Consider the following 25,000-nt stretch of genomic DNA (forward strand, 5'->3'; position numbering starts at 1 on the left):
AACTTTATAAATAAGCAGGAGATAGAACAAAACATTTCCCGCAGCTAGCCTGCGTAGCATGGCGGTTTTGGTTGCGCGCGCTAAGTAATAGCAAAGGCTATTCGGGGCTAAGCTCACGCGATAATGTTAAAGGTGACGAACGCTGACGAACTGACAGAATAAATTTCTACTGACAACTTCTGGGCTCTAGTGCAGTGTAGCCTTTGGCTACATTTGGCAGTGAAAGGGTTAAGGGAGGAAACAAGGTATGAACCAAGCTAGCCTCCCACGCAGACGTTCTTCAGGCCGGCTAACTGACGTTTTGAGGACTTTAGAAAAGCATTTGATTCGGTGTGGCACGATGGACTCTTATACAAGCTGTTACAAATAAATGTCCGAGGAAACTTCTATAAAGTCATAAAAACTTTATACTCAAACTCTACCTGTTCTATTAGGATTGGAAATAAGCAAACACAACCTTTTCAATACACTAGAGGTGTGCGTCAAGGCTGCATTTTAAGCCCTCTACTCTTCAACATATACGTTAATGATCTAGCTTTTTCATTCAACAATATTTTATCTGATCCGTTTGTGCTACCAAATGGCACCAAACTCAATTCTCTTTTTTATGCTGACGACCTTATTATATTATCACGATCGAAACTAGGATTACAAAATTGCCTAAACAAATTGTCTTCATATTGCAACTCCTGGATGCTTAATAGAATTAAAAATAAAATTTTTGACACAATGATCTCACCTATTTTAACTTACAATAGTGAAGTTTGGGGTGCCTTTGTGAAATCAGATTTTAAGTCATGGGATAACTCCGGAATCAAAAAAACTCATTTACACTTCTGTAAACGATATTTAGAAGTCCATAACAAGTCATCCAATATTGCATGCAGATCTGAACTTGGCAGATTCCCTTTGATCATTGATATAAATAACAAGATACTTAATTACTTAAACTATCTCCAAGAAAAAGATGAAGATTCTATAGTTAAAAAATCTTTAAAAATATCTGTTGACCTTTATCATAGTGGTCAAAATAGTTTTTACTCCAGTCTTAACAAGATGACTGACTACTATGATTTCCAAGGCTTTAATTGTAATTTACTGAATAAATGTAAAATTAAGCAATATGTAGATCTTATGCAAAAGAAATACACCTATTTCAATAAAGGTTGCTTTGGGGTTTCGTCATTGAAACACAGAATACAATGCAATGCTTTGCTTGAGTGACAACCAAACAATGGCTTTCAAAGACCAAAGCACGATTCCCAAAGCAGCCTTTATTGAAATAAGTGTATATCACTTAATGGAATCATACCCTTCAACATTCACACAAACTTAACTTTTATTATAAAATCAAAACGAATTATAGCCCTTCTGTCTACCTAGATCTGACAAGAAAGAACCCTTCCAGGAAAACATTAGTGAAACTGAGAATAAGTAGTCACAAACTTAGGATTGAGACAGGTAGATACGACAATATACCACGTGAGGAAAGGTTATGTAATCTCTGCAATTGTTACAGAATTGAAGATGAAACTCACTTTTCATTAGGTTGTCCAAGTTTTCCTTCGATAAGAGATATGTTCTTCCCTAAGCTAGAACCTAAAATACCGTTTCTACGAATACAATCACATGAGTCCTTATTATCACATCTTATGAATTCATCTACTGCATCTACTGACTATTTTATTAACATCCAATTAATTCATTTATATCAACTTGCTTTGAATTGAGAGAAAAACTTATCTCCGGAATAATTAATCCTACTGATGGTTAGAAATAAACAATGATTAATAAGTTTCAAATTATTTTAAATATTTAATTTACAAGGAATAAATGAGTAATTTCAAGTAGCTTTTGCAATACTGTAATACTTTGTTATGGTCATGCAAATAAAGCTTATTGTTGTTGTTGTTGTTTTTGGCTAACAGGGCTGCGGGCTCACCTCTAAATGCAGGATAGGCATTTAAAGAAGGTGGAAAGAAAGGTATACCATGATTCCAAATACGTGCATAAGTTTCTCAAATGGTTTTCGTTATGCTTTAAAAGCTTGTTTAGTCAATATGGGGTTGCCCTAAAACTATTTACCTGTTCGGATGTCTTAGGAGAAGTTTGGTCGTCTCGAAAGTTTTAGCTACCCCGATGGTTCCGGCCGAGAGTTCGAGGGTATGAAGGCGCGGTGTATTCATTAGAAGATTCTACGGGACGTTTTGTTTTTATACCGAAATCTTTTGGAGACCATTTTTAACAATATTCTCAATACCGTAAAATTCCGAAAATAAGCCCCCGGGCCGATATTTTTCAAAGGCCCTTTCTGAGGGGCTTATTTTTGGAGGGGCTTATATTCGGAGGGGCTTATGTACGGAGGGAAATTTGCGTTTCAAAATCGATTGGGCTAGATTGTAGTTGGAAGGAAATTAACCATTTTTGCTTTGTTTTGCTTTGTATTCGAGGGCAAATTCCAAGTACAAGGCTCCCGGGGGGCTTATATTCGGAGGGGCGATTTAACGGAGGGTTTTTTGCGTTACGATTTTGGGGGGCTTATATTTGGAGGGGCTTATACATGGAGGGGCTTATTTTCGGAGTTTTACGGTATCTTCATGTATCTTGGTAATGAAGTGCGAAAAACGCAACCTCCGAAAATCGTAGGTAAGTTAGAGTTATTACACAACAACGGAGCGAATACTGGCAAAAGCTTAGAAATCCATTAGTACTCTATCACAAACAAAACAACCCTTTCGAACTGGAAATCTACAAGGATATAAGTATTTAGCTTTCCTAATACATGAAAGCTGATGAAAGTGAAAAACTCAGAAGAGTCGATAATTCTCAGTTGGTTTGAATGATGCATTGTCGTCGCGTGTGAAACAACAACAGATCCCGGTACTGTTTGGTGTGCATAACTTAGAAGCATCCAGGCTTGACAGTAAACTATAACGACACAAAACAAACCAATGTGAAAAACAGCGGATCATGCAATGTGCGCAAAAAGAATGATATGAAGGCCCGTTCTGGTCAAAATCATGACAATAAAATTGAACCGCAAATCAGTTTTAATCCAACTGCAACAAATATTATGGACATGTTGTGTATTTTTGTCATAACTAAACTGAATACTTCTTTCAGCGTGTTAGTAATTATTTTTTGCAACAAGAGTTACTTTTGTTTTAATCATAGGAATATTTTTTTCATTCATGCTATGAATTATTTTTCAGAAGTACTTCGCATTATTTTTCTAATGTGTATCAAGAATTATTTTTTAATTGGGCCGAGAATTATTTTTCGCGGTATCGCGAATTTATTTTTTAATCTACAATGCATTGTGGGCCTTGCATTTGAAGTGGACTGGTTCGAGTCTTTGACTTCCTGTTAGCTTTAGATAACATCGAGTGAAGCCAGATTGGACGCCTTATAAATTTTACACAGCGCATTATTTCCATAATGGAACGAGACTGGAATGTAGAATGAGGCTACTACAGAGCGCCAGTTATGGAGAGAACAGAGTACGGAGTTAAGCACTGATCTGCAGTGATAGGGTTAAGCACTGAACTGAAAACGGTTAGCTTTCAAATTTTGTAATGGGGTACGGCATATGTAAGAACATGTATATTTTAAAAATTACTGGATTTGGCAGCTAGTCCTCGATGGTGTAGTGGATATGGATGTAGGCTATAAAGCAAGTGACCCGGGTTCAAAGCATTACAGTGGATTTTTTCTATTTTATTTTATATTACACAGTAAAGTTGGATTTAAGTTGTTCTTCATGTAATTTTACTAAAAGAAACAATCTGACCTCAGCCGATGTTACCTAATGGTAACCTTGACTTCCCTGGGAGACCATTTTGAAAACTTTGCAAGTGGAGGAGTACTTTCAAAGAGAATGCCAAGGCGAAACATTGTCAGGGAAAGAAACGAAAGAGGTTTTCATCTTCCTTACAAAACCTTTTAGGAGCTAGTAGTCTGTCGTTAGTGATGAGGTTTTCTGGACCGAAGATTTAATAGAGGAGACTACGAAGGGACTTCACGACTCGTACACAATTCTAACCTTTATTGAACATGATATGTCTGCCCAATTGAACTGTTTTCCACCCAATCTTGTACCTCGATTCTTCGTCTCGTACTACACATGCTGGCTTTCGGAACGAAGACGCAGAGAATGAGAGTGTCCCCTACCCTGAAGTTCAGGAAAAAGCTCCCGATCCTAATTCAGACGGGCGGGCATCTGCTGTGGAGCAAAGTGAAATGGAAGTTGTCTTACGATACAAGAACGATGTTTGTGTCAGTGCTTTGTCCGTAAATTTCACAATTCTTTATTTGGCCACATAAATTAAAGCATTTTGAAATTTACGGAGAAAACGACGAAACAAACATCGTTTTTCCATCGTATAGAACAACTTCCATTTCACTCTGTCCTGAAGCAGATTCAAGAACAAAATAGGTAACTGCGGTTTCACGATTCCCATTTGCAGTTATCGAGTTTACAAATAAGAAATGAGTTCTGTATTGTGGCACTGTAATTCATGATCATTCATCCCGCAAGACGGACGTAGCGGGCGGTAATAATGAAAATAACACAAAATACCCCGTACCAATATATATGTCTATAAATATATCTGGCCGATTTTTTAAAACCAACCTAACGAAGTGTGCAGTCATTTGGGTGAAAAAGCGTCAAAAAGGGAGGTTTCGTAAGACCGAGAAGCTCCAAAATCACAGTCACGAAGGAAAAGGATCGAAAGGAGAAAAAGAAAGAGCGAGGAGATGGAAAGGAGAAGAGAAGAAAGCAATGGTTGCACTCTAAGTTTTATAATGGCTACTTTGGAGATAGTTTTTGGCCGAAAAAAACTGTTGGACGCAAAAGGTCAATTTGGCAATAACGTTATGAAAAATCCGGCTAGATACATATATATGTATATGTATACAGGAAAGAAATAAGAAAAAAACAATTGACGGAGCAAGGAAGGTTATACCTGCAGTAATGTAAAGGAAACAATACATCTATATGATAAACAGTTCCACGTTGCATGACAGGATATAAGAGCTCCCAATGAAAAAGACCCTGACTGTCATATGACGGGAACATGAACGAAGCTCCAACTTGTGCAAGGAATTTGGTCTCTCTTTTTCACGCTGTATTCACTTTTGAAAGCCATATAAAGGTGGCTCTATCACTGCTATTAACGTTTGGCTAAAAGCAGGTATTGTTTCCTCTTTTGATAGGGCCAGGTGACTGGAATGGCATTTTTAAGCGACAAAAAAGTCCACCTTCTGTGCTCCATCTTGGCAGCAGTTATCTTAATAATTTTCAGCCACTCAGACATTCTCCACCTTAAGATGAAAATGAAAAGTGTTCACCGTATACCGAAGACAGAGTTGAATGAACAGGCGACACCATTCCAAAATGAAGTTGAAGGATTTGTTAAGGTACAGGCCCGTAGGGAGGGGGGTAAGACTGGTGCGCTGGCACTCTCCACAGGCCCCAGAGGTCCACCTTTTTGTTGATAAATGATTTATAACAAAGTGAATTTTTTAATAATATTTTGCAATTCTAATTCACTGGTTGTGTAGTAAACTTGAAAATACTGTGAAAGAGTTGACAAACCCCGACTCACACTTTCCACTAAACGTCGTTTAGTCTTCTTGTAAACGTATTAAAAGGGGAATTTGGTATACTTACGAGGCATTTATCCCTTGCTAATACGTTGCTTACTCCTTAACTTTTTGTCCTTAAGGGGTAAGGTCTGTTTCGGAGGATTCGCAGACGTGCGGATTGAACAAATGTTTTGTTGCACTAAATTTCTTTCACTGGGAGGTCATGTGGTCTTTTACTGTACAGTGGCTGCCTGTAGTTTCTTATCTTTGCTCTATCAGAAATTGACCTCTGATCGCTGGCTGAAGAAATTGGTATTTTCCAAAGCGTTGGATCTGAATTATTACCGGAAGTACCGAAAGTAACGACCCCTCGAAAGAAGCGAACGATCCTGGGAAAGTAGCAATAAAATGTCACAGATGTTAGCGAATCCGAAAGTGGCTATCCCCTCGAAAATAACAACTCTCCGAAAGTAGAGACCTCAAAACTAATTTCCCTTTTTACAAAAAATTAATAACTGATTGATGATCCTGCAAAAATGCCACACTGATCCGAGGTTTATTAATAATGATTATTTGAAATCTCTATTAGTACGTCTTAAAGTACCGGATTTACCTTTTTTCCAAAAGTATTCCTTTCACATTTTTTGCGATTTAATTTTTTGAAGTGCCCATTTGGAGTACACATTTTAGCCATCCGAAAGTAACGATCCTCCGAATGTAGCGAGCCTCCTAAGTAGCGAGAGCAGAAGGGTGCTCGTGAATCCGAAAGTGATGAGGGTCGTTACTTTCGGAACTTTACTGCAGTATAATAATAAGAGTTCCCGGGTATAGTTTTGACAGGCGGACACAGCTCTTACTGTTGCTTGCCGGATTTTGAAGCTTCTTTTAAAGATCCCCTGCTCTTGTAGTGCAAAAACATTGCACTGCCACTCGGTCCACAGCTAGTGTTGCTTGCATCAGTCAATTGCAAGCCCTTTTATGTAAATTAAAATAATGCAAGTCTAGGACTGAAGAGCGATGGTCTTATTATTTCTCCCTTCGCTGTTATTGTGACAGTTTCTAGCTAGGGGACATTACTTTTAACTTGTTTTGTTTTCGTGGAGAGAGCAGTACAACCGTTTTGACTGGCTCTTAAAGTTGACCTCAATCATTTATTTTTCCTTTTTGCGTGGCTCTTGTGTATGAGGATAGCTTAATTTAAAATATCTGTTTTTTTTTTCCTGAGGCCACTACCGAGTATTCACGGCACAAGAGAGGCTCTTTTCACTGGCTCTTATACACACCCACTATCTAACATACATGAATCTGAAGGAATCTGTTTCTAAGAAGCACTCAAGGAAGCTCTTGAGCACACTATTGAATTACAGATTATATGATGCGTTGCAAACCTAGCGAATAAAACAATTTTTTTTCTTTTAAAATAGTGACATTGACATTTTCATTCTAAAAAATAAAGTACTCTATTTGAAAAAGAATCAAAAGAATCAAAAGAATCACTGTTGAATTTTAAAAGATTGAGAAATACCCATTCAAAGTGGACAGATAGTTGCTAAAAATATATATATATATATATATATATATATATATATGTATCTACGTGTCGCAACTGTTCATCAGTAGCATGACTAAAATGCGTACAGTTCCACAATTGGTTTCGGCTCCATTAAATCCTAAATCATGTTATTCAAAAAGCTCGCAGTGCAGTCTATGGCAACCTAATAGCCCCCGCCAACCATCCCGTAAGAGACTTGAGCCTTCGGCCTCGTTCGCTCTGAAAGTCCTCGTTCGATCGTATTTCCCCGCAAAAAAAAACTGGCTACGGCCCTGAGGTACCAGCTGGTCTTCAAAAAACACGTAAACCAAATGGGACGCTCCCATTCACCTGAGCAAGGAATAATGCCGGATGTGAACCAAAATCAGTCAAGATCTATAAAAAGGAACAAGAGTAACAAGGCTTCAAAGCCAAAGGTATTCATTATCGGTTATTATTGTTAAAACCATCCAAATCTCTTCAATATCTACATCTCGTAAGTGACTGCCAAAACGCGAACACTTAGTGGTCGCTTACGGGAGGTGGTCGTTTACAAGAATCGAACCACAGGGGGTCTCTTCCGACAAGAGGTCCCGACACGTTTATTCAAGGAAGATAATTCATCGCATGCATTTTCTAAGCGTTGTATTGTGCGTAGTTCCATGTTGTCGCTTAAAGCCAACCTTATTCTCTAATATAACTAGCATAGTACAAAGGGAACATAGAGATCACGCCGATGCGTCAAGTGGTCGCCTCAGAGGTTAAAAACAAAGGAAAAATTGAAAGTGAAGAATGATCATCGCAGTAAATTTTCCAATTTAAGCAATTGGAAAGAAGAAGCCTAAAAAGAATCAGGGCTTCAACGGGATTCGAACCCGTGACCTCCGCGTTACCGGTGCGTTGCTCTACCAACTGAGCTATGAAGCCACACATTGGGAGCGAGGTCAATTTATTGAGTTCATATCTCCCGTGAGGAGTGAAATGATGTGAAGTATATATGAAATAATTCATTTTCGAACTGCGGTTGTAGATGAAAGTGAAGAATGATCATCGCAGTAAAGTTTCCAATTTAAGCAATTGGAAAGAAGAAGCCTGAAAGAATCAGGACTTCGCTTACTGCGACAATCATTCTTCACTTTCATCTACACTTAGGAATGTTATTCGCTTGGCATTGTCAATGTTAGTCGACTTTTACAGGTGGTCGTCTTTGTGGTGTTAGAGCTGCTGCCCTAGGTTCTTTGTTACTTGTCAGTTGCGGCTGTGCGTAGACTGAATCTATTCCCTAACGATAGCAAACCTGTTGCAATTTTAGCGATAAGATATTCAATACTGAAAGTCTCCCAGTCAGCTAACCCAATCATGTCCAGCTTTGGCTATAAAAACCGCTACTGTACTTGAACTAGTAAGTAGAGAAGAGTAGAAAAGTAGAAAAGAGTTAGAAGATTAAGATTGTTAGCAGAAGTCAAAGAAGAATAAAGGCAAGATGTCAATCAGATTCCTGGTACCTCATCGTGTAGCGAGCGAGTTGCTTGAACACACCCCCACAGTAGCAAGCGTTTCCGTGCGGTTTCGGAGCAAAGAACGAGGAACGATCAAGAGTCAAAGACGAGTAAAAGAGCGCAAGGAAGATGGCTCTCGTTCCTATTTTCCCGCGGCCAAAATCAATCGTAACATCCGTGTTTCTTGACTCTAAGGCATTTCAAAAAGAAAACTGAAAAGAGCGTTTAAAAAGAGCCTAAAACGTTTACCCTCTTGTATCGGTATTGTAAGATGACTAAGATGTCATAGGTAAACATTTTAATTCATGATATCAGTAACCTTAGCCGCGGCCATTTTTCTTTTAGGAATCCAAGTGGAGAAGATGCAAGAACCTTATATCTGGAGAGGAAAAAATCAATGAAACGAATCAAATCTCATTGAATGACTCAGAAATTCTGAGTATCTACAGGCCTGATCAAGATTGCCCGAGCGTTTTAGAAACTCGTTTTTTTCAAGCTGATGTGTCAAAAGAAGAAAAGGAGCTTCCGATCGCTTTTAGTCTCACTGTTTATAAAGGTTCACGTCTGCTCGACCGAATTCTACGAGCCATTTACATGCCAAACAATGTCTACTGCATCCACATCGACAAGAAATCCTCAGAGGTCTTCCGTAAAGCAATTCAGGCCATTATACGCTGCCTTCCAAACGTTTTCATCGCAGCAAACAGTGTTGACGTCATATGGGGACATATTTCTGTAGTTAAAGCTCAATTTAGTTGCATGGAAGAGCTTTTGAAATCACAAGTTAAATGGAAATATTACATAAGTTTAGTTGGACAGGATTTTCCGCTTTATGATAACAAGCAGATTGTAAAAGCATTACAAGGTTTAAACAATACCAACAACATAGGAAGTTTTCCACTGATGGGCAATCGTAAATTCTCCCTCCGAACGGAATTTGTTTACATATTAAAACAAAACCACGAAATGTACAGAACAAATAAGCCAAAAGGGCCGCCACCACACAATATTACAATCTGTATAGGATCAACACATATTATTGCTATAAGAGAATTCGTCGAATTTGCTCTTCATGGTCAAATAGCAAAAGACTTCTATGAATTCCTAAAAGATTCTCTAATACCGGATGAAACGATATATTCATCATTACAAAGACATCCAGGAGTTCCAGGCGGAATCAACGGAAATCAACCAACATGGATAGCAAGGGCCATGTATTGGAGTAAGAAGAAAACCAGTGAAGTTTGTCGTGGGAAAGTGGTGCGACAGCTTTGTTGGATTACCTTCCAAGATTTAAGCTGGGCGCTTGGACAAGAAAACAAAGACAAACTTTTTGTTCATAAGATTCCGTTTAACTTTAACGAGGAATTAACAGAATGCATTCTCTTGGCAAGGCAAGGAAGGAAGTACGACACTGTAGTGTGGAAGGCCAATAGTAGAGACCTTTAGATTCTAGCACGAGAACGACTTCGAGTACGCAGATTTTAAACTTAAAGTTTGTTCGCGTATTCCCAAATAATATATACCTTGGATAGCTTCATTGTACATCATTTTCACCAAGAAAATTGGCAATGACCTTGATTGAGGGAGGTTAAGCTATCTCCCAGCCGTAAAATATTAAAACCTATAACACTTTATAACTTGTGTCCGCTAACACGACATTCTCGCTAAAACTCGTAGCAGGATGACGATGACTATCACATTTTCCCGCCAAAATGACGCTGGTTTACGAGAGCTTACTACTTAGTATCACTTAGTATGGAGAAAATCTCGTACTCGTCGTAGAATCTAAAGGCCACTAGTGTTTACTATTCGATTACAAACGCACAAACGGTAAAGGCGAATGGTTGTTTGAATACTGCGGGGGAAAATAACATAGGACATGAAAGGACTTCTGAAAAAAAAAAAAAAGAAATAAAAAAATGGCAGGTTTGGACTAATTGTTAACTGTTAATTCAACGGATAAAGTGGAACGCCGTTTTCACACTATACTAGAACTAAAATATTGCCGAATAGGATTGCTAGCTTACAAGAACTCGAGGTATAAATTATTGACGTCTTTAACGTACTCAATTTGAATATGAAGCACGCTTGCGCTATTCTGTCTACATACATGCCACGCATGCGTAAGAGCAACCTGGGGATTAGGATTGCGGGCTCTTCTTGTTGACCGGTTAATTTAATACAATGCCATTTGGAGTGCGTTTATTTTTTATATAGACACTGTCCACCTAGACTAGCCTTTGCTATTTGTAGGCAGTGAGAAAATAAGATTGTAAATATCTGAATAAACCAATAAATGAACCGAAATGAAAATGAAATGAAGTTTTTTACTATTATAGCGCGCACTTAAAGCAGTACGCGTCAATGTCTACGTGGCTATATATTTTTTTTTACCTCACAGTTATGTTTTTGTCTTGAAACTGAGAGAAAGTTTAATCAAGTCGCCAACTGAGATAACAGTACAAAAGATTGTAAAAAATCGATACTGAGGTGCCGAAAAACTGCCGAACTGGGGTGACTGGGATGTCCCTTGTCAGGTAGATGAACCAACTAAAAACCTAATTATTCATCGCTTTACAAATCTTTACATTCCCACTAGCCTGTTCCAGGCTCCGAGATAGTGGTGAAAGTGAAAAGTCGTTCAAAAATAAGAAAACGCGCGGGGGCTGAGGAGAGACGGGGCGGCCACCGCCCCCTTTCCCAGGTCGCGCGCGTCTTATTTTCGCTTTGCTCGTTTATTACGTCCCCACTATACTCTTTTAGAGCCTGGCACAGGCTACATCCCCACATGCTGAAAAACCATGTCATAGTAATAATAGGCCACTCCGAGTTCCCCCGGGCCTCTGTATCAAAACGAGGTTAAGTGCTCAGCCTATGATATGGAAATGATTTTTCATTCTCATGCAAATAAAACTCATGTCCACAAGAAAAGTTGTGCACTTGGCCTCCTTTTTGAAGGTGAAGTTTTTTGGAACTCCGAGGGAAGTGGCCTATCGCTTGAGTCAGATTTTATAGCCTTCATCAACATTCTTCTCATTCAAAATACTCACTTGAAAACTCCTTTGTTCGTATGCAAATTGACTCTTTTCAACTCAGTGAATAAATCAAACATCGTTTGTTTACTGGCTTAAAAAAGAGCGCTGACAAAGCATAAGGACTAATGGAAGAATGGTTCCCTGTGCAATAAGATAACGGTATGTCCTCGGTCTGGCACGAAACATAGCTTACTGGTGCGCCTGTAACTAGTGGCTGATCGAAAAGAAATTCACCAGTCACAATTTATAAACAAATACGCTAAACGACTTAATTTATTCACATGGTATATTAATTGATCATTCTAAAATCATTTACATTTCATCATTCCTCGCACAGCGTTGACCAAGGCTACAGATTTTCAGGCATGGAACACAATATTGCCGAAGACAAATTTGACGAAAACGAACACGAGAAGTCTACAGAGAACCATACTGAACGAACTATCACAATTGTAGCGTTTTTCGCTTTCGGTTTTATTTTATACACCGTGTATTCTCTTCTAATCGCTGCAGCTGAAGACATCTTGAAAGGCAGCGACATACCTACTTCGGCGGTGATATCGTGTATTATCGGACCATACGTCTTGATAACTTTCGTATGTCCTTATTTTGTACAAAAGATCCCGTATCTACCTCGAATAATCGTGGTCTTTGTCCTCTATGAAGTCGGTTTGTTCAGTCTGGTTTATGTGAGGCGCGTGGGAGCTAAACTTCTTGCCGTGTGCTTGGTATCACTGGCTTTCGGTGTGGGAGAGATGTCGAGTATTACCATGACTTCATTTTACCAGCAAGTGGTAGTAGGTGTATTTTCAGCCGGAACTGGTGTTGGGTTCATAGCAGCACCTCTTTATTACACAGGTAGGTTTTATAGCGAGCAAATAGACCGCTTGAATTAATTTCTCCTTGGTTAATTGGCCACACTTCGAGAGAAAAACGGGTTCGCTTTGAGTACAAGGATCTTGCTTTAGTTTGGTTTTTAAATGAAATTCATGTGCCTCAGAAAGTCGCTCTCTTCATCATTTACTCCGTGGCTTTTTGCGCTGGGCAAAATCGGGAAGCTCTGGTGACATATTCCAATATTGAACGTACTTATTCTAGAATCTCTTATAAATCGTAGCCGAATCTAAAATTTTACAATATATATTTTCTCATATCCAATCATACCGGATTTGAGCGTTGTTTCAAATCAGTAGAGGCCGGCTATTTCGATTTCGAAATCTGCCCTTTTTTCTTCTGATTTCAATGACTGTTTCACTCAAGTTTCTTCAGGTGTTCTTCAAATAAACAAATTCTCACTTCCATTTGAACATTTCTTTAATTCTGATGTTTTATCAGCGATGTTTTGCATCAGTTTGGAGTCACATCAAATTGCCCATTGCAGCGTGAAATTTAACTTTAAGAATAATAAGAAAACAAACACCGATTTGGTGGTCGAAAGCGAAGGCCCACAACATCGAAAAATAAAATCAAGATTGATTAAGAAGTAAAACCGAGTTCGTTTCAGTCTATAACGTACTTGTATGATTTATTGCACCTGAGATGCTGAGTTCATTTTTTCTTAAGGCTTAAATCTGGTCCGATTGGAATGCGTCATCATAGTCATAAAACCGGAAAAAATTCCCGCGACAATATTATTTGGCTAGCCCTAGGGGGACCCCTGGGAATTCTTGGTGGCGGTGTGCCGCCCAGTTCTTCAAATCCTGACCCTATTGAAGCCCAAAAAATGTCATTTTCCACACCCGTTTTCAGATCTCTAAAATCCATTCCCGTTTTCAGACCTGGCCTTTTGGCAGAAATTATGTCATTATTACTAAGATTAGACCGCAAACAAAAAAATTATTCAAAGCCATTTAGAATTCGCATATTTCTCTTTCTTTCACACATTTGGCCGATAAATGCGTTCATAGACTCCCGTAGTTCCCTCTAAAACCATACCCGATTCCAGACCAAAACGGGCAAAATCTATACCCGTTTCAGACCAAAAAGGCGAAAAAACTCACTCTTATTTCTCCTTCAGATTTCTAATAGATATTTGTAAAAAATACTGTGCCAATGCTGACGGTGAACAAAACTGACTTGTTGCTACATTTTAGGCACAAAATGAAATGAGATAAAATATGCAAAAGAAAATCTTTTTAATTATAATTTGAACTTCCGAAAACACTTCAAACTTTTAGTCCCAAAATGACTGAATAACTTTTACTGCTTTTAATCCTAATCGTTATATTTGGCTATTTTTTTTGCCTTTTTTCGCATGAAGTAAATCAAAATCCTATGAGGATTTGGTCATCGCGCCATGTTATCTTCACTATAGTGTCTTTTGTGTGACCTGCTATCAGGTTTTGGTGTGGTTTCGGTCAAGTCTTCATAGTGACCCGCTTCGCCGTTCTTGTCTTTTTTCTCTCGCCACACGTGAGAAAAAACCTCTGCTACACAGGGTAGGTGCTCTCCCTGGAAAGAAAAAAAGAAGACAAAGAAAAACGTCTGCTCGCAGGCTAAATCTTGTGGAGGAAAAAACCGGGTATGCACTTTATCCGAACTTCTTACACATGCTTCTACATAAATTCTATGTTCCTTTTCTTTTCACCAGCGATGACTACGTGGTTCTGCGTTTCGTCGGAGACAACAACATTGACCGTAGCTGGCCTCGTTGTGGTGTACTTGATATTTTATTTCTTAATGGAGAGAAAACATAGCGATTCTTCATCGCAATACTCAGAGACAGCTGAATTCAAAAACATACAATACCAGGAACTCGACCAGGGCAGCAACACTGACTCTCGCTACCCGCCACTGATAACAAGAGAGGCAAAGCTGCAAGCAATCAAGCAAATTCTTCCTCCAATCATCTGCGTGGTGATTTCATGGCTTTCGGAGTTCTTGGTCATGCAGGCTGTAATCACGACGTACGCATTTCCCAACTCACCCTTCCCCCCAAGGGATCATTACCAGTACTACATCACGTTATTTTTGATGGGAGAATTTATCGGTAGATCATACCTTGGCGTGGTGGCGTTGATCAAAGAAGAACTTATTTCTAGATTGATAGTCAAAAAACTTTGGTTATTAACCATCATTGAGGTCTGTATACTTGTTTTCTGCTTATTTGCGGCGTGGTACCGTTTCCTCCCCGATGTAACAGTACTACTGGTTATTTCCTTCTTCGCTGGACTCATAATCGGAATAATGTACGCTAATGTGCTACAAGTGTTCACAGAATCTTACGAGTTTCCTTTAAGAGAGTTTGTTTTGGGTTTTGTAGCTGTTGCTACCGGTATGGGCATACTCATTGCTGGCCTTCTTGGACTCGTTGTTGAGCCTGCATTCAGGAAACATTGCCTGACAATAACGGATTTAGAGGCGTACTGTTTCACAAGGACAGATCCAAACGCAGCTTCCAACGTGACCTCTTTATGCCGATAGGGGAGGGGTCCGTTAGGCTTTTGGTGGTAAGATGCTAGCCAGATCTCCAAATAAGGACCCCACATTAGAAAAATAACAGTTAACCCTTCATGAAGCGGCCCCACCGGTAAGTGGTTGACCGCTCAACAGAGGTTCGCCATAAATTAGCATAATTAATGTTTGGCATCACTTTATACTTGATTTTTCGTCCGGATGGCCAAAAGGTGACCGATTTAAAAAGGTTTCATTTACAATTCTTTTCTTCAATTATTTCGAGACTTTGATTACTGGCCACTAAATTAATAGAACAGATGAGAGGGAGGCCGCTTAATGGAAGTTGAACTGTAGTACGTTTCACTCTGATACCCCGTTCTGGAAATTAGCCAATTTCACCTCGTTCATCAGTTCTCACACTCTTAAAGCTTTCGTTGTTTTAAATATATCATGTTCTAGGAAACGCGTGGAAAATGGATACCCCGGGGGAGGATGGAGGATGGATAACTGACGTGTGTTAACGGGAGAATTCCTAAGCGCTACTTCGCAATATTCGTTTTTACAAGTAAAAACGTTTTTCTTACTCAAATGAATAGACCGGCTATTGAGAGTGTAAATATACAACTAAGGCGGATGTTTGCAAAAAATTTAAGACTAATTTTGAAACCTAAATACGACTTGTGTTTATAGGTATGACGTACAGAAGATGAATGTAAACTTATTCTCAAAATGATTTACACTAAATCAAATCAATCAATTAACTTCTTGTCCTATTGCATATTGGTCTTTCAACAAGAATTTGCTGCCAATTGGTTCTCGTCACTGTAGCATAATCAAAGTATGTTGCACATTAAAACTCGCGATTTAACCATTTTGCTACCGTTGAGGGGGGAAAGTTGTCTCACTATAAAACTTTCCCCTGAACTGACTGCATTAAACACATCAACACCTGCTGAAACTGTTTTGCAGCGTTATTTCATGCGAACTCGCTCCTGAACCGTCAACACAAGACCAAACAAGAACAGTAACAGAAACACGCTTCGATAAAACCTGTTCTTGATAGACGTATCTACATACTAAGACAAACACAACTCGACCGAAAGACTATGGACGTGTCAAATAACTATCTTACAGTTTTATTCACTTGTTTTACATCTAACGTTGAGACGGACTACAAAAAAGGAGGAAGGGTTCAGTTCTCCAAGCTATTCACTTGGGCGTAAAGGAATTAGTCACTTGTTCTGTTCGTACTGTAGTTCACGCAATACAAAAGGAAGAAAAGTAGAGCCTCGTAGCACTCGAAATATTAGAGAATTTTCTTCCATGTTTGTACTCTGATAGTTTTGTGGTTATAACGGTCAAAATGCACGTAGATTCCACACTGTTAGAGTGCTGTCCCTTCTTCCACTCCACTCCGTCTAAAAACAGACAACTCCAAAATGCAATCAGAGACGGTCATTATGTAGCTTGGCAGGTGGCAGTTCGCTGTACCATCATCTGTATTTTGCGCGAAGTTGCTTTGTACGTTCACTTATGTTTGACTTTCCCCTCCATAATATCTCCTTTACTTTTCACTTGAGCTTGATGATTGGAAAAGCGCGGTGACACTGGAAATCAAACTCTGGGGGATTCTGTGAAGAAGTAAGATACCAGTCAGCTAACTGGACTGACTCTAGACTGACTTAAACCTTTTTTCTTTCTGGACTGAAAGCAGATTACAGTTACTGTAATGGGGCCAATACTAGATAAAAATGGCGCTCTGATAATGAAAGAGCATATATAAAACGACACAAGCGGCCACATCGATGGCAGAATGGGGAGCCTATAAAAAGGTATAAAAGAAGGATTTTATGGCTGTGAAAAAGTCGATAAAACGTTCTGGTTTTGTGATTTATTCAAATTTAAAATTCAGTACATTTACAGCAGTTAAAAACACAAGGTATGTGAAAGAGGTACCATTTGTCACGAAAGGGGTTCCTTTTATACCACAAATGGTATTTAACGGGGTAAGGGGTGGGGCCTCTGAGAGGATCCTCTCCGTTTAAAACTTTGTTGAGTACCCCCCCCCCCCCCCCCGGGTATCTAGCAGTACCTTCGAGTCGTGTTTATGACCTCCAGCAGCAAGCTTGGTAACGACAAGATTCGTCTTCGTCACCTTCAGCAACAACGCAACCTGAGAGATAATACCGTCTTTTTTCATGTTAATGCAAACAATGAAACGTTCGCTTTTAAAACAAACTGAATTAAGAGTTAGACTAAGAGGCTTAAAAAGTCGATTTCTTTTCACCCGAGACACTTTACCTCGGTATGCACATTATTCACCACCTCAAATATCGACTTCGCTTGCTGGAAAGAATTAGACGCCATCACAAACAGGCTTGTACTCTGAAAAAAAATAATAATAATACGGGTAGAGCGGCTGAAAATCGTCTCCGGGAAAACGTCGATCGTCAAATGCAACGAACTAAACTAATAAATTATTAAAATTTGTATGATAATATATATATAGCCTCGTTTGGGAGAAAATTTATTACTGATCTAATTCAGTTGATTGGTTCTACGCGTTCTTATTCCAACGTCAAACCCAAATTAGAGTTTGGTTATGTTGTTGTTGTTGTTGGTTCGTTTCCTGAAAAGTTTGACGTTTGGCCAAGGCCTAAATTATTTCAAGCATCGGGCCTGCAAAAGTTGCCTAACTTTTGTCATTTACAAATAATTTTGAAAATCACAACATAAAATAAAAAAGGACTGTTTTTGCACCCGAAAGATAGGACAGAATAGGTTCGAAAAGTTTAAAAGTTGCATTCAATCCCGGATATGTCTGCTTGGGATAAGACCTGACAAATTATAAGAGACAGTAAAGGGTTTAGCAGACTTTTAGCGACATGATGGACTAAAGAGGCCATCAAAAACTGCAACTCTCTTTCCTCCTTTACGAGTCGACCGCAAGACACCCTAGAGGAAAAGCAAAGATTTTTTCGTTGGCATTTATCGCAAGATTCATAGCCTGCGAAATCGACAGTCTCTCCTCGCTCCTCGCCGCTGGGGATGTTTCGCCAGGAGGGAATCCTGGCGGCAAGGAGCAGGAGGGAGGCTGATTTCGCAGGCTACAAGATTCACTGTTTACCTACCTGTGATGCGTTCATCTTTGACATGTTGCTGTATTCCCTGTAGTGTCCATAGTACATAGGCTGAGGAGTATCCACGGTTTGAAATGGCAGGAAACGACGCTCAAACCGCAACTGTGTAAAAAAAAATTATTACCGTTCCCAGTGAAGGCAAAATGCTATTTTCGTGGCTGGCGGTTTGGTTTCCGAGTGCGCTCGAACTAGCGGAAAAGGCAAGAGACAACTGGGGAACCCAAGCTATGGATTACGCAGGCAAGGAAAATGCTGAAAACCCTACAATACTGCCTTCTTCCAGTCTCCTTCGCAGCCGCTCGGGCCGAAGTCACGCCGGGGCGGGGAGCTTGCGTGACACCGGCCCTGAGCGGCTGTGAACGAGACTAACCTTCTTTCTGTGCCTACTACCAAATCCCGGAAGTTTTTACATCCAAACTGCGAGGAAGAATTTAATGGCAGACAGATAGCTCATCGAAACAGTAAAGGAGAACTAGAATTTTCTTACTCCACTCTGCGTTAAAGTTACAGATGTGCAAATCTTTCGGCCAAATACATTGGCGTGACAAGAAGCCAAATTAACCGGTAGTTGTAATAACGCTCGAAATAAAATCGTTTTCAAGAGAACAACCACGGTAACAAGGAGGGAGACCTCTTTCCTCTCATTACTGGAAATAAAATAAGGGAGCTTTAGCGACGACGACGGTAAAAACGCAATTGGTTTATATAAGCAAAACAACACCTTTACACGTGTTTCGCGCTTGTTTACATTTCTCTGCCGTTGTTGCACAAATACGGCGTGAAACCCCCTAATTTCAAGTTCAGTATATGAGCGACGTGAACACAAGAAAAAAATAGTTTTTCTTTTCCTGAACTAAGGAAGAGTCTTTTAAATTCGACTCCAGAAAAATTCGCCAGCATTTCACAAATTGAACGAGATGAAATAGGAGCGAACAATTCGAAGCTTGAACCAGCGCCAATTCACTTCTTGTCATGTGTGCCGTTTTCGCTGCCATCGCCGTTGTAGATGTTAAAGCTCCTCATTGTCTTACGAAGGGACGGAATACCGCTTAGCTTGCTCTAGAAATTGTAAAGTACTGTTATTAACTGCATACCTTTTCCGATCCAAATTTATCCTCGGGTTTTCTCGTCTTCTCCTGAAGCTCAAACCCTTCAAGTGCCTGGGAATATATAGTAAAATAAAATAATTAACACTACTACTACTACAGAAACAATAAAAATCTCTTAAATAACTATTTACACATGACATGATTATAAGACACTTCAAATGGGCTTATTGCTGCGGAGCGACCGTAGGGAGCGAGCAGCAACATAATCAGGATTTAAGGGAAATATATAAGGGGCGAGGAATTCTCGAATTCATCACTTTTTACCACAATGCATTGCATTTAACCACACTTTTTACCACAATGCATTGCATTTAACCAGAGTGCATTGCGCCACGAACAACTCAAATAAAAACACGGGGAAGTTCGCATCGTTCGCTGCCCAGACTCAGAGTTTTCTTTGTAGCAAATTTTCTACAGCACGGTTAGAGGTCTTACCAAATTTAAGACACGCAGGAGTCTTTTAGATGAGTACGATGGTTAACTTGGGGATTGGATTTCAATTCAAGAGCCTTTAATTTGACTCGTCCAGGTGTTAAACCTGACGAGAAGATGAGCATTTGCTCGTCGACTCCGCAACACGGGGGATATACAAATTCCAGCTTGCTAGAAGGTGATGTGAAAGTGAGAAAATGTCATGCCATGCTATTCTTAAGAACCTGTATGAGCCGAAAATGGATTTGATTTTGACCATTCGCTTCAAAATAACAGCGGAAATCGAGATAACAAAACATATGTTTTGTGTCCTACGTTGCAGACGAGGACGTGTATCGGCGTTTTGAAAAGCATAATTATGTTCTTTCATTCATTCATTGCCATGGAATATGCGTTTATATTGTGCTTTTACTGTTCATAGCTCGATTAATGCGACTGGCGATCATCTTGCCGGCGGAAGTTTCATGGAAAAGGGATTAAATAAAAGACTTTTCCCACAGTTTGGTAATCAGTCTCTGTGGTGTAGTGGTTAGATGTAGTCGCGTCGAGCCGATGGTGCCGGGTTCGTGTCCTACCGAACTTTTTTTTTCCTTCTTTCTTTTTTTTTTTTTTCGGTTTTTTGTGTTGTTGTTTTCTATAAATATATAGCTAAATAACTGTTACTTAATAAAGTGCAATAAACAGCAAGAAAAGTATCGTGTTTCCAGAGAAAAGATAGTACACCGTATATTAAATATGTGGATAAACAATCTGAATTTCTATCATTTCCTACAATTTACTGTGGGAAAACCAGAGTTGATAACCACTTGATCATTTTCTAAACAACGTTACCACGAGTTCTTTGTTTAGACTGATAGTAATTATTCTAGTACTTTTCAACATGTAAATAGGACATTCAATGTCATTTTCGATTCTTTTAAGTCCCACTGCCTAACTAATGCCAGTATCAACAGAATGTGCCGCAGCATTACTATCTTTTAGATACCCTAGTATGTTCTTATTTGTGAGGAAGATAAAATAGATAAGCTTCTAGGGTATTTAGTGTAATAAACGCCACACAGAAAGATATAGAAACTGCGATGTATTTTAAACAGTTTCAATCGATAAGCCGAGCAACATATATACAAATCGCCGAATCAAATAGTTCTGTTTCAAACTTTGTACTTTCGAAACATCTCGTCCACTTTGGGGACATCGTTAAAACGAAATAAAATTTCGTGAAAAAAGACTAAAAAAGTTGTTCCTGACAACTGCGAGCAGTTTTCAGCGGAGTCGTTAAAGTACTCCATATTTGCATGTTAAAAGTAGAGCAACAACAAAAGAATCAAATGACATTTTGTACCCTAAGATATCCTTGACACAAGTGTCTCATTCCTTGATACAAATGCCACATTCCCTGATGTTCCTGAATGGCTTTTTCACTTGCTGTCAAGAATAAGACAAAGAACAATCACACTGAAAAGGAGACGGGTAACTAAGCGGAAGGGGCTATGCCACCAGGATATTGCTGTTTTACGTCAATTCCGAGCTGAAGCCAATACTGAGTCTGCGCTAGAGCCTATACTCAGAACGGTCCTGTAGAGTTACGAACAAGATATCAAACCGGCCGAATTTCATCAGGGAGCACGGACTATAATAATTTGTTTAGTGAAAAGATTTCTACACGCATAGCTTTAAGCGTGACATGGTCCCTTAAGGGCCTGTTTACATGGAGGTGGAGTACCCCAGATAGGTGAGGTGACCCGCTTAGGTGGGGTAACCCGCCTGTCCATATAATCTCTCATTTTAATGTGATCACGTTTACATGATAGGTGGGGTAACCCGCCACATGTTACCTCACCTACCTGGAGTCCCCCACCTCCATGTAAACAGGCCCTTATTGGCAGAGTCTAGGTCATCTCACTTAGAAACGACTTCGTGTTTTCACGGATAAGTACAGTTTCTTCACGGATAAGTACAGTTTTCAATGGTTTTAAGAATTGAGAGATATTAAGACAGGAGAAGATCACACTTACCTTTCTTTTTCTTCTTGTTTTTCTTACCACTTCGACCACTTTTTTGTTCTACAGAAACAGAAACAAACTTCGTTTTAGGACAACCAGGACCGTTTTAGACATTAAAGAGTCGAAGAGGGAATTAATGAACAAAACATGTTATCTTGATATTCAAAAGAGAATTTAAGACAAGAGCAAATGAACTCATTTGTCGAGGAAATAACAATTCTGGCCAGGGTTGAAGTAGTAGCCAAAAGCTGTACTATAAATTGATCAAGGGACTAAAGCTTAAACATAGTAGGGGTAAAACAGAGAAAAATGAGAAGAAAAAAACAGATAACGGTAACCTAAAGCTGTTTCTTGAGCCTGCAGCAACTTCTCGGCACGATTAAGACAAGTCATGTGCCAGCCAAAAAGGAACTCGAGGTACCTAAAAAAGCAAAAGGCTCAAAGTTGAAAGCAATCTTAAAGCCTCTCTAAAAAGCTGGAAATTCCTGCGCCTACCAAAGACAGCCGAGAGTTGATGTAACCTGACATAATAGATCAGTAATTTCAGATCGTTTTTCAAGCCAGTGAAAAACTGACCAATCGATTATAAACGCCAGCAGTGTTGAGCCTGGAAAGTGAAAGACATGCTCTACACGATTTCCTTGCAACTTCCAGCATTTTACCCGCCCTTCGTCATATTTTCCGCATTTCTCGCTTAGCTTTCAAAGCTCGATCTGCGGGCACGTTTAGATTTTACACTTACATTTGTAAAGCCAAAAAACATTCGCGTGTTATTTAGTTTCTACTACAAACGACAAACATTTTGTATTTTACTACCATTCACGCAGAATAGTTAGGATTGGTTATGGATTATCAGGGTCTTTTATGACTGACTAAAGTGATTTATTAGGGTTTGCATTTCTTACATTTTTATGAAAAATACCATAAGCTACGTATAGGAAACATCGGTTTTGACTGGATAGAGGTTTAATTTTTGTGTAATAAAGCTGACTTAATGACCTTCGAGTAGTCTTTTCTCTCTTGACCAGACCAGAGGTTTAGTCGAAACCCATGTTTGCTATAGCTCATGGCAATTACGAACCATTGCTTACTCACTCACCAAAACACGTAATGATACTCGTGTGGGCTATACAGTTCCAGTTCAAATCCAGACAACAGATATTGAATCATGATGTTAAGAGTGTGGTACAGCACCCATGAACCAAAACATGCAAAGTGTTGACGCTGGAAGAAATATGAAAAAGCCAAGTCGGGCATTATACGAGAAGACACCTAGAATGTTACCCTACTGTGTTTCGCCACGTCCGTTTGATGTCTTTAAACTATCACCCCTCTGTTGAATCATTTAAAAAGTAATTTTGAGGTTTAATTAGGATTTGAAGTGTTACTTTTTATTATCTTGAATTTTTTTAAATTTCTGACTAAATTTTTCAATCTCTTATGATATTATAAGAGCATTGAGATTAACGCGCGATATAGTAATCATAATAATAAACAACAACAATTTTATTCAACTTTTTTCCTCGTCAATTTTTTCGCCCGTGCTTTACTATCTGGACGCCTGGAACAGGCTAACATAACCAAAATGCAGAAGGCTAATTTCTACATATAGCGTTAACATTTGATTCCTACCTGAGGCTCTACTTTGATTAGTAAGCTATGAAGCTGAGCGTCCACTTTATCTGCCTAAAACACAATTGGGTATAAGCAAACAATTCACGTTAATTCTGTAAATTATCATTTCAAATAATGCATGTCGTGGTCGTGCAGTGACGGCAAAGAAATGTACAAAAAAGCGTGATGCACGTGCAAAGTTATTGTTTTGTACATAAATCTATTGCTTCTTTGACGTTCGCGATGCCGTCGCCGTCGTCGTTGCTAAAGCTCACTTATAGTTCAGACAAAAGGCTGATTTCAGTACAAGTCTGCCACTTCAACTGAGTGTCAACTTTTTGTCGTTAAAAATAGTTTTATGCTCAGGGAAATTCGATTACTTCCCATACCGTGACTTACAACGCAATAACACGTACCTCGTCTTGCAGAGCAGCGAATTCCTCCAAGAGATGAGCTAACTTATCTCTCTGTCGAGCACGATTGTGACCAAGTGCATGAATGATAGACTTCACAGGCTAAAAAAAAACAACAACAAAACACATTCCCATCCATAAATTTGGGGATTATAATCGCACTGAGGACGTTTTTAAGGTATCTACTCCTTGGCTAATTGAAGCTACAGCCGCGCACAAAAATCTGGACTGACTGGACTTCAAATCCATAACTTCTTTTACACTACCGAGTGCTCAATCCATTAAATCGTTGGCAACTTAGGCATTAAGTCTATCATCTCTCGAGATCAAGGAAGAACACCTTTGTGTACGTAATGACCTCGTTTAAATATTCTTTACTTTTTTGTCAAGGTTTTTAAGGAAAGGCTCTAGAATCTAATTTGAAACATCTTCGACTTTTCGCCTTCTTTTCTTCAATTGATGTGAAACAGCTCTAGCTCATAGTTCGAGGAGGCCTAACCTCTCATAAGCTCCTATAGTTTCTGTTAGGTCTCCTCGCCACTTCTTTTTTTCTTCTTTTCCTATATTTTTTGTAATTATTGTGTGGCAAATAAAATAAAAAATAAATAAATAAATAAACACCACCCAGTAGAATAAATAGTGTGTAAGCTTAAGCTTACCCTGACAGCTCTGCTGATAAAAGCATCAGCAAGTTCATTCGCTTTTGGGTTACTGCTCAGTGATGACCTGCAAAAGGATGAAAAACAGCAAATCAAATATGAACGCCAGAGCCTCAATACATCTCTCAACTGCAGCTTATATTATTGCATCCAATTGAGCAGGCCAAAACAACACTCAAATTGCAAATGCATTTTTGAACTGAAGCAAACACGTTTCTAAATTTACTTACTTCTCAGCAATAGAAGGAGGACTGTTGAAAGCCCTTATAGCTTCCCGTATCGTCTCCGCTTTTCCTAGTAGATTATTATTTTGCCACACGAGAAGCTGCATGAAAAATTGAAAAAAAAAAAAAAAAGACAAAAAACTAGTGTGGGTTACAACTTGTTAAGGCATGGTCGATCTGGAAAACACCGCGCGGCAACATTCCCGCTGGCGCAAAAGCCTCCCAGATCAGACACAGGAGAAACAGATGTTACCGCCATCAATTTTGTTTCCCAACAGCACGAAAGGTAAAAACTGTTTTGCTTCCAGGGTGCAAAAAAGTAAGTTTCTTTCACATTCCCGGAAAACTCAGAG

General features: G+C 39.2%; 3 protein-coding genes and 1 non-coding gene across 4 annotated transcripts in view; 2 read left to right on the forward strand and 2 right to left on the reverse strand.

Moving 5' to 3' along the window:
* Positions 1 to 7,485: 7,485 nt before the first annotated feature.
* On the forward strand, positions 7,486 to 10,068 carry LOC140936765 (beta-1,3-galactosyl-O-glycosyl-glycoprotein beta-1,6-N-acetylglucosaminyltransferase 3-like). Its single transcript, XM_073386251.1, has 2 exons — positions 7,486 to 7,557; positions 8,965 to 10,068. The coding sequence occupies exons 1-2, from the start codon at positions 7,486 to 7,488 to the stop codon at positions 10,066 to 10,068; spliced, it is 1,176 nt and encodes a 391-aa protein (XP_073242352.1).
* Trnat-ggu (transfer RNA threonine (anticodon GGU)) lies at positions 7,975 to 8,047 on the reverse strand. Its single transcript has one exon. It is a non-coding gene; the product is annotated as a tRNA-Thr (tRNA).
* A 1,700-nt stretch (positions 10,069 to 11,768) lies between the features above and the next one.
* On the forward strand, positions 11,769 to 15,924 carry LOC140939241 (uncharacterized). Its single transcript, XM_073388820.1, has 2 exons — positions 11,769 to 12,515; positions 14,248 to 15,924. The coding sequence occupies exons 1-2, from the start codon at positions 12,023 to 12,025 to the stop codon at positions 15,078 to 15,080; spliced, it is 1,326 nt and encodes a 441-aa protein (XP_073244921.1). The 5' UTR covers positions 11,769 to 12,022; the 3' UTR covers positions 15,081 to 15,924.
* Positions 15,925 to 16,000: 76 nt separating this feature from the next.
* The window catches only part of LOC140939240 (N-alpha-acetyltransferase 35, NatC auxiliary subunit-like), a 19,491-nt gene continuing 10,491 nt past the window's right edge, over positions 16,001 to 25,000 (reverse strand). Inside the window, exons 17-29 of the mRNA XM_073388819.1 lie at positions 24,654 to 24,748; positions 24,424 to 24,490; positions 23,768 to 23,866; positions 23,370 to 23,423; positions 22,837 to 22,961; positions 22,076 to 22,158; positions 21,750 to 21,797; positions 21,077 to 21,159; positions 19,288 to 19,353; positions 18,185 to 18,295; positions 17,355 to 17,438; positions 17,146 to 17,226; positions 16,001 to 16,684 (exon numbers count right to left, since the gene is read on the reverse strand). Of these exons, the coding sequence (XP_073244920.1) occupies positions 16,625 to 16,684; positions 17,146 to 17,226; positions 17,355 to 17,438; positions 18,185 to 18,295; positions 19,288 to 19,353; positions 21,077 to 21,159; positions 21,750 to 21,797; positions 22,076 to 22,158; positions 22,837 to 22,961; positions 23,370 to 23,423; positions 23,768 to 23,866; positions 24,424 to 24,490; positions 24,654 to 24,748 (1,056 nt within the window). The 3' untranslated portion in view covers positions 16,001 to 16,624. The remainder of the gene's footprint in view (positions 16,685 to 17,145; positions 17,227 to 17,354; positions 17,439 to 18,184; positions 18,296 to 19,287; positions 19,354 to 21,076; positions 21,160 to 21,749; positions 21,798 to 22,075; positions 22,159 to 22,836; positions 22,962 to 23,369; positions 23,424 to 23,767; positions 23,867 to 24,423; positions 24,491 to 24,653; positions 24,749 to 25,000) is intronic.

This window comes from Porites lutea, chromosome 5 (assembly GCF_958299795.1).
Source record: "Porites lutea chromosome 5, jaPorLute2.1, whole genome shotgun sequence".
Lineage (NCBI taxonomy): Eukaryota > Metazoa > Cnidaria > Anthozoa > Scleractinia > Poritidae > Porites > Porites lutea.

What these genes read in the sequence shown, in the direction of transcription:
- LOC140936765 (XM_073386251.1), top strand. Translation starts at nt 7,486, where the DNA reads ATGCCGGATGTGAACCAAAATCAGTCAAGATCTATAAAAAGGAACAAG. An exon ending in ACAAGGCTTCAAAGCCAAAG is followed by an intron (nt 7,558 to 8,964) that starts GTATTCATTATC and finishes TTTTTCTTTTAG; the next exon opens with GAATCCAAGTGGAGAAGATG.
- LOC140939241 (XM_073388820.1), top strand. Translation starts at nt 12,023, where the DNA reads ATGGAACACAATATTGCCGAAGACAAATTTGACGAAAACGAACACGAG. An exon ending in AGCACCTCTTTATTACACAG is followed by an intron (nt 12,516 to 14,247) that starts GTAGGTTTTATA and finishes TCTTTTCACCAG; the next exon opens with CGATGACTACGTGGTTCTGC.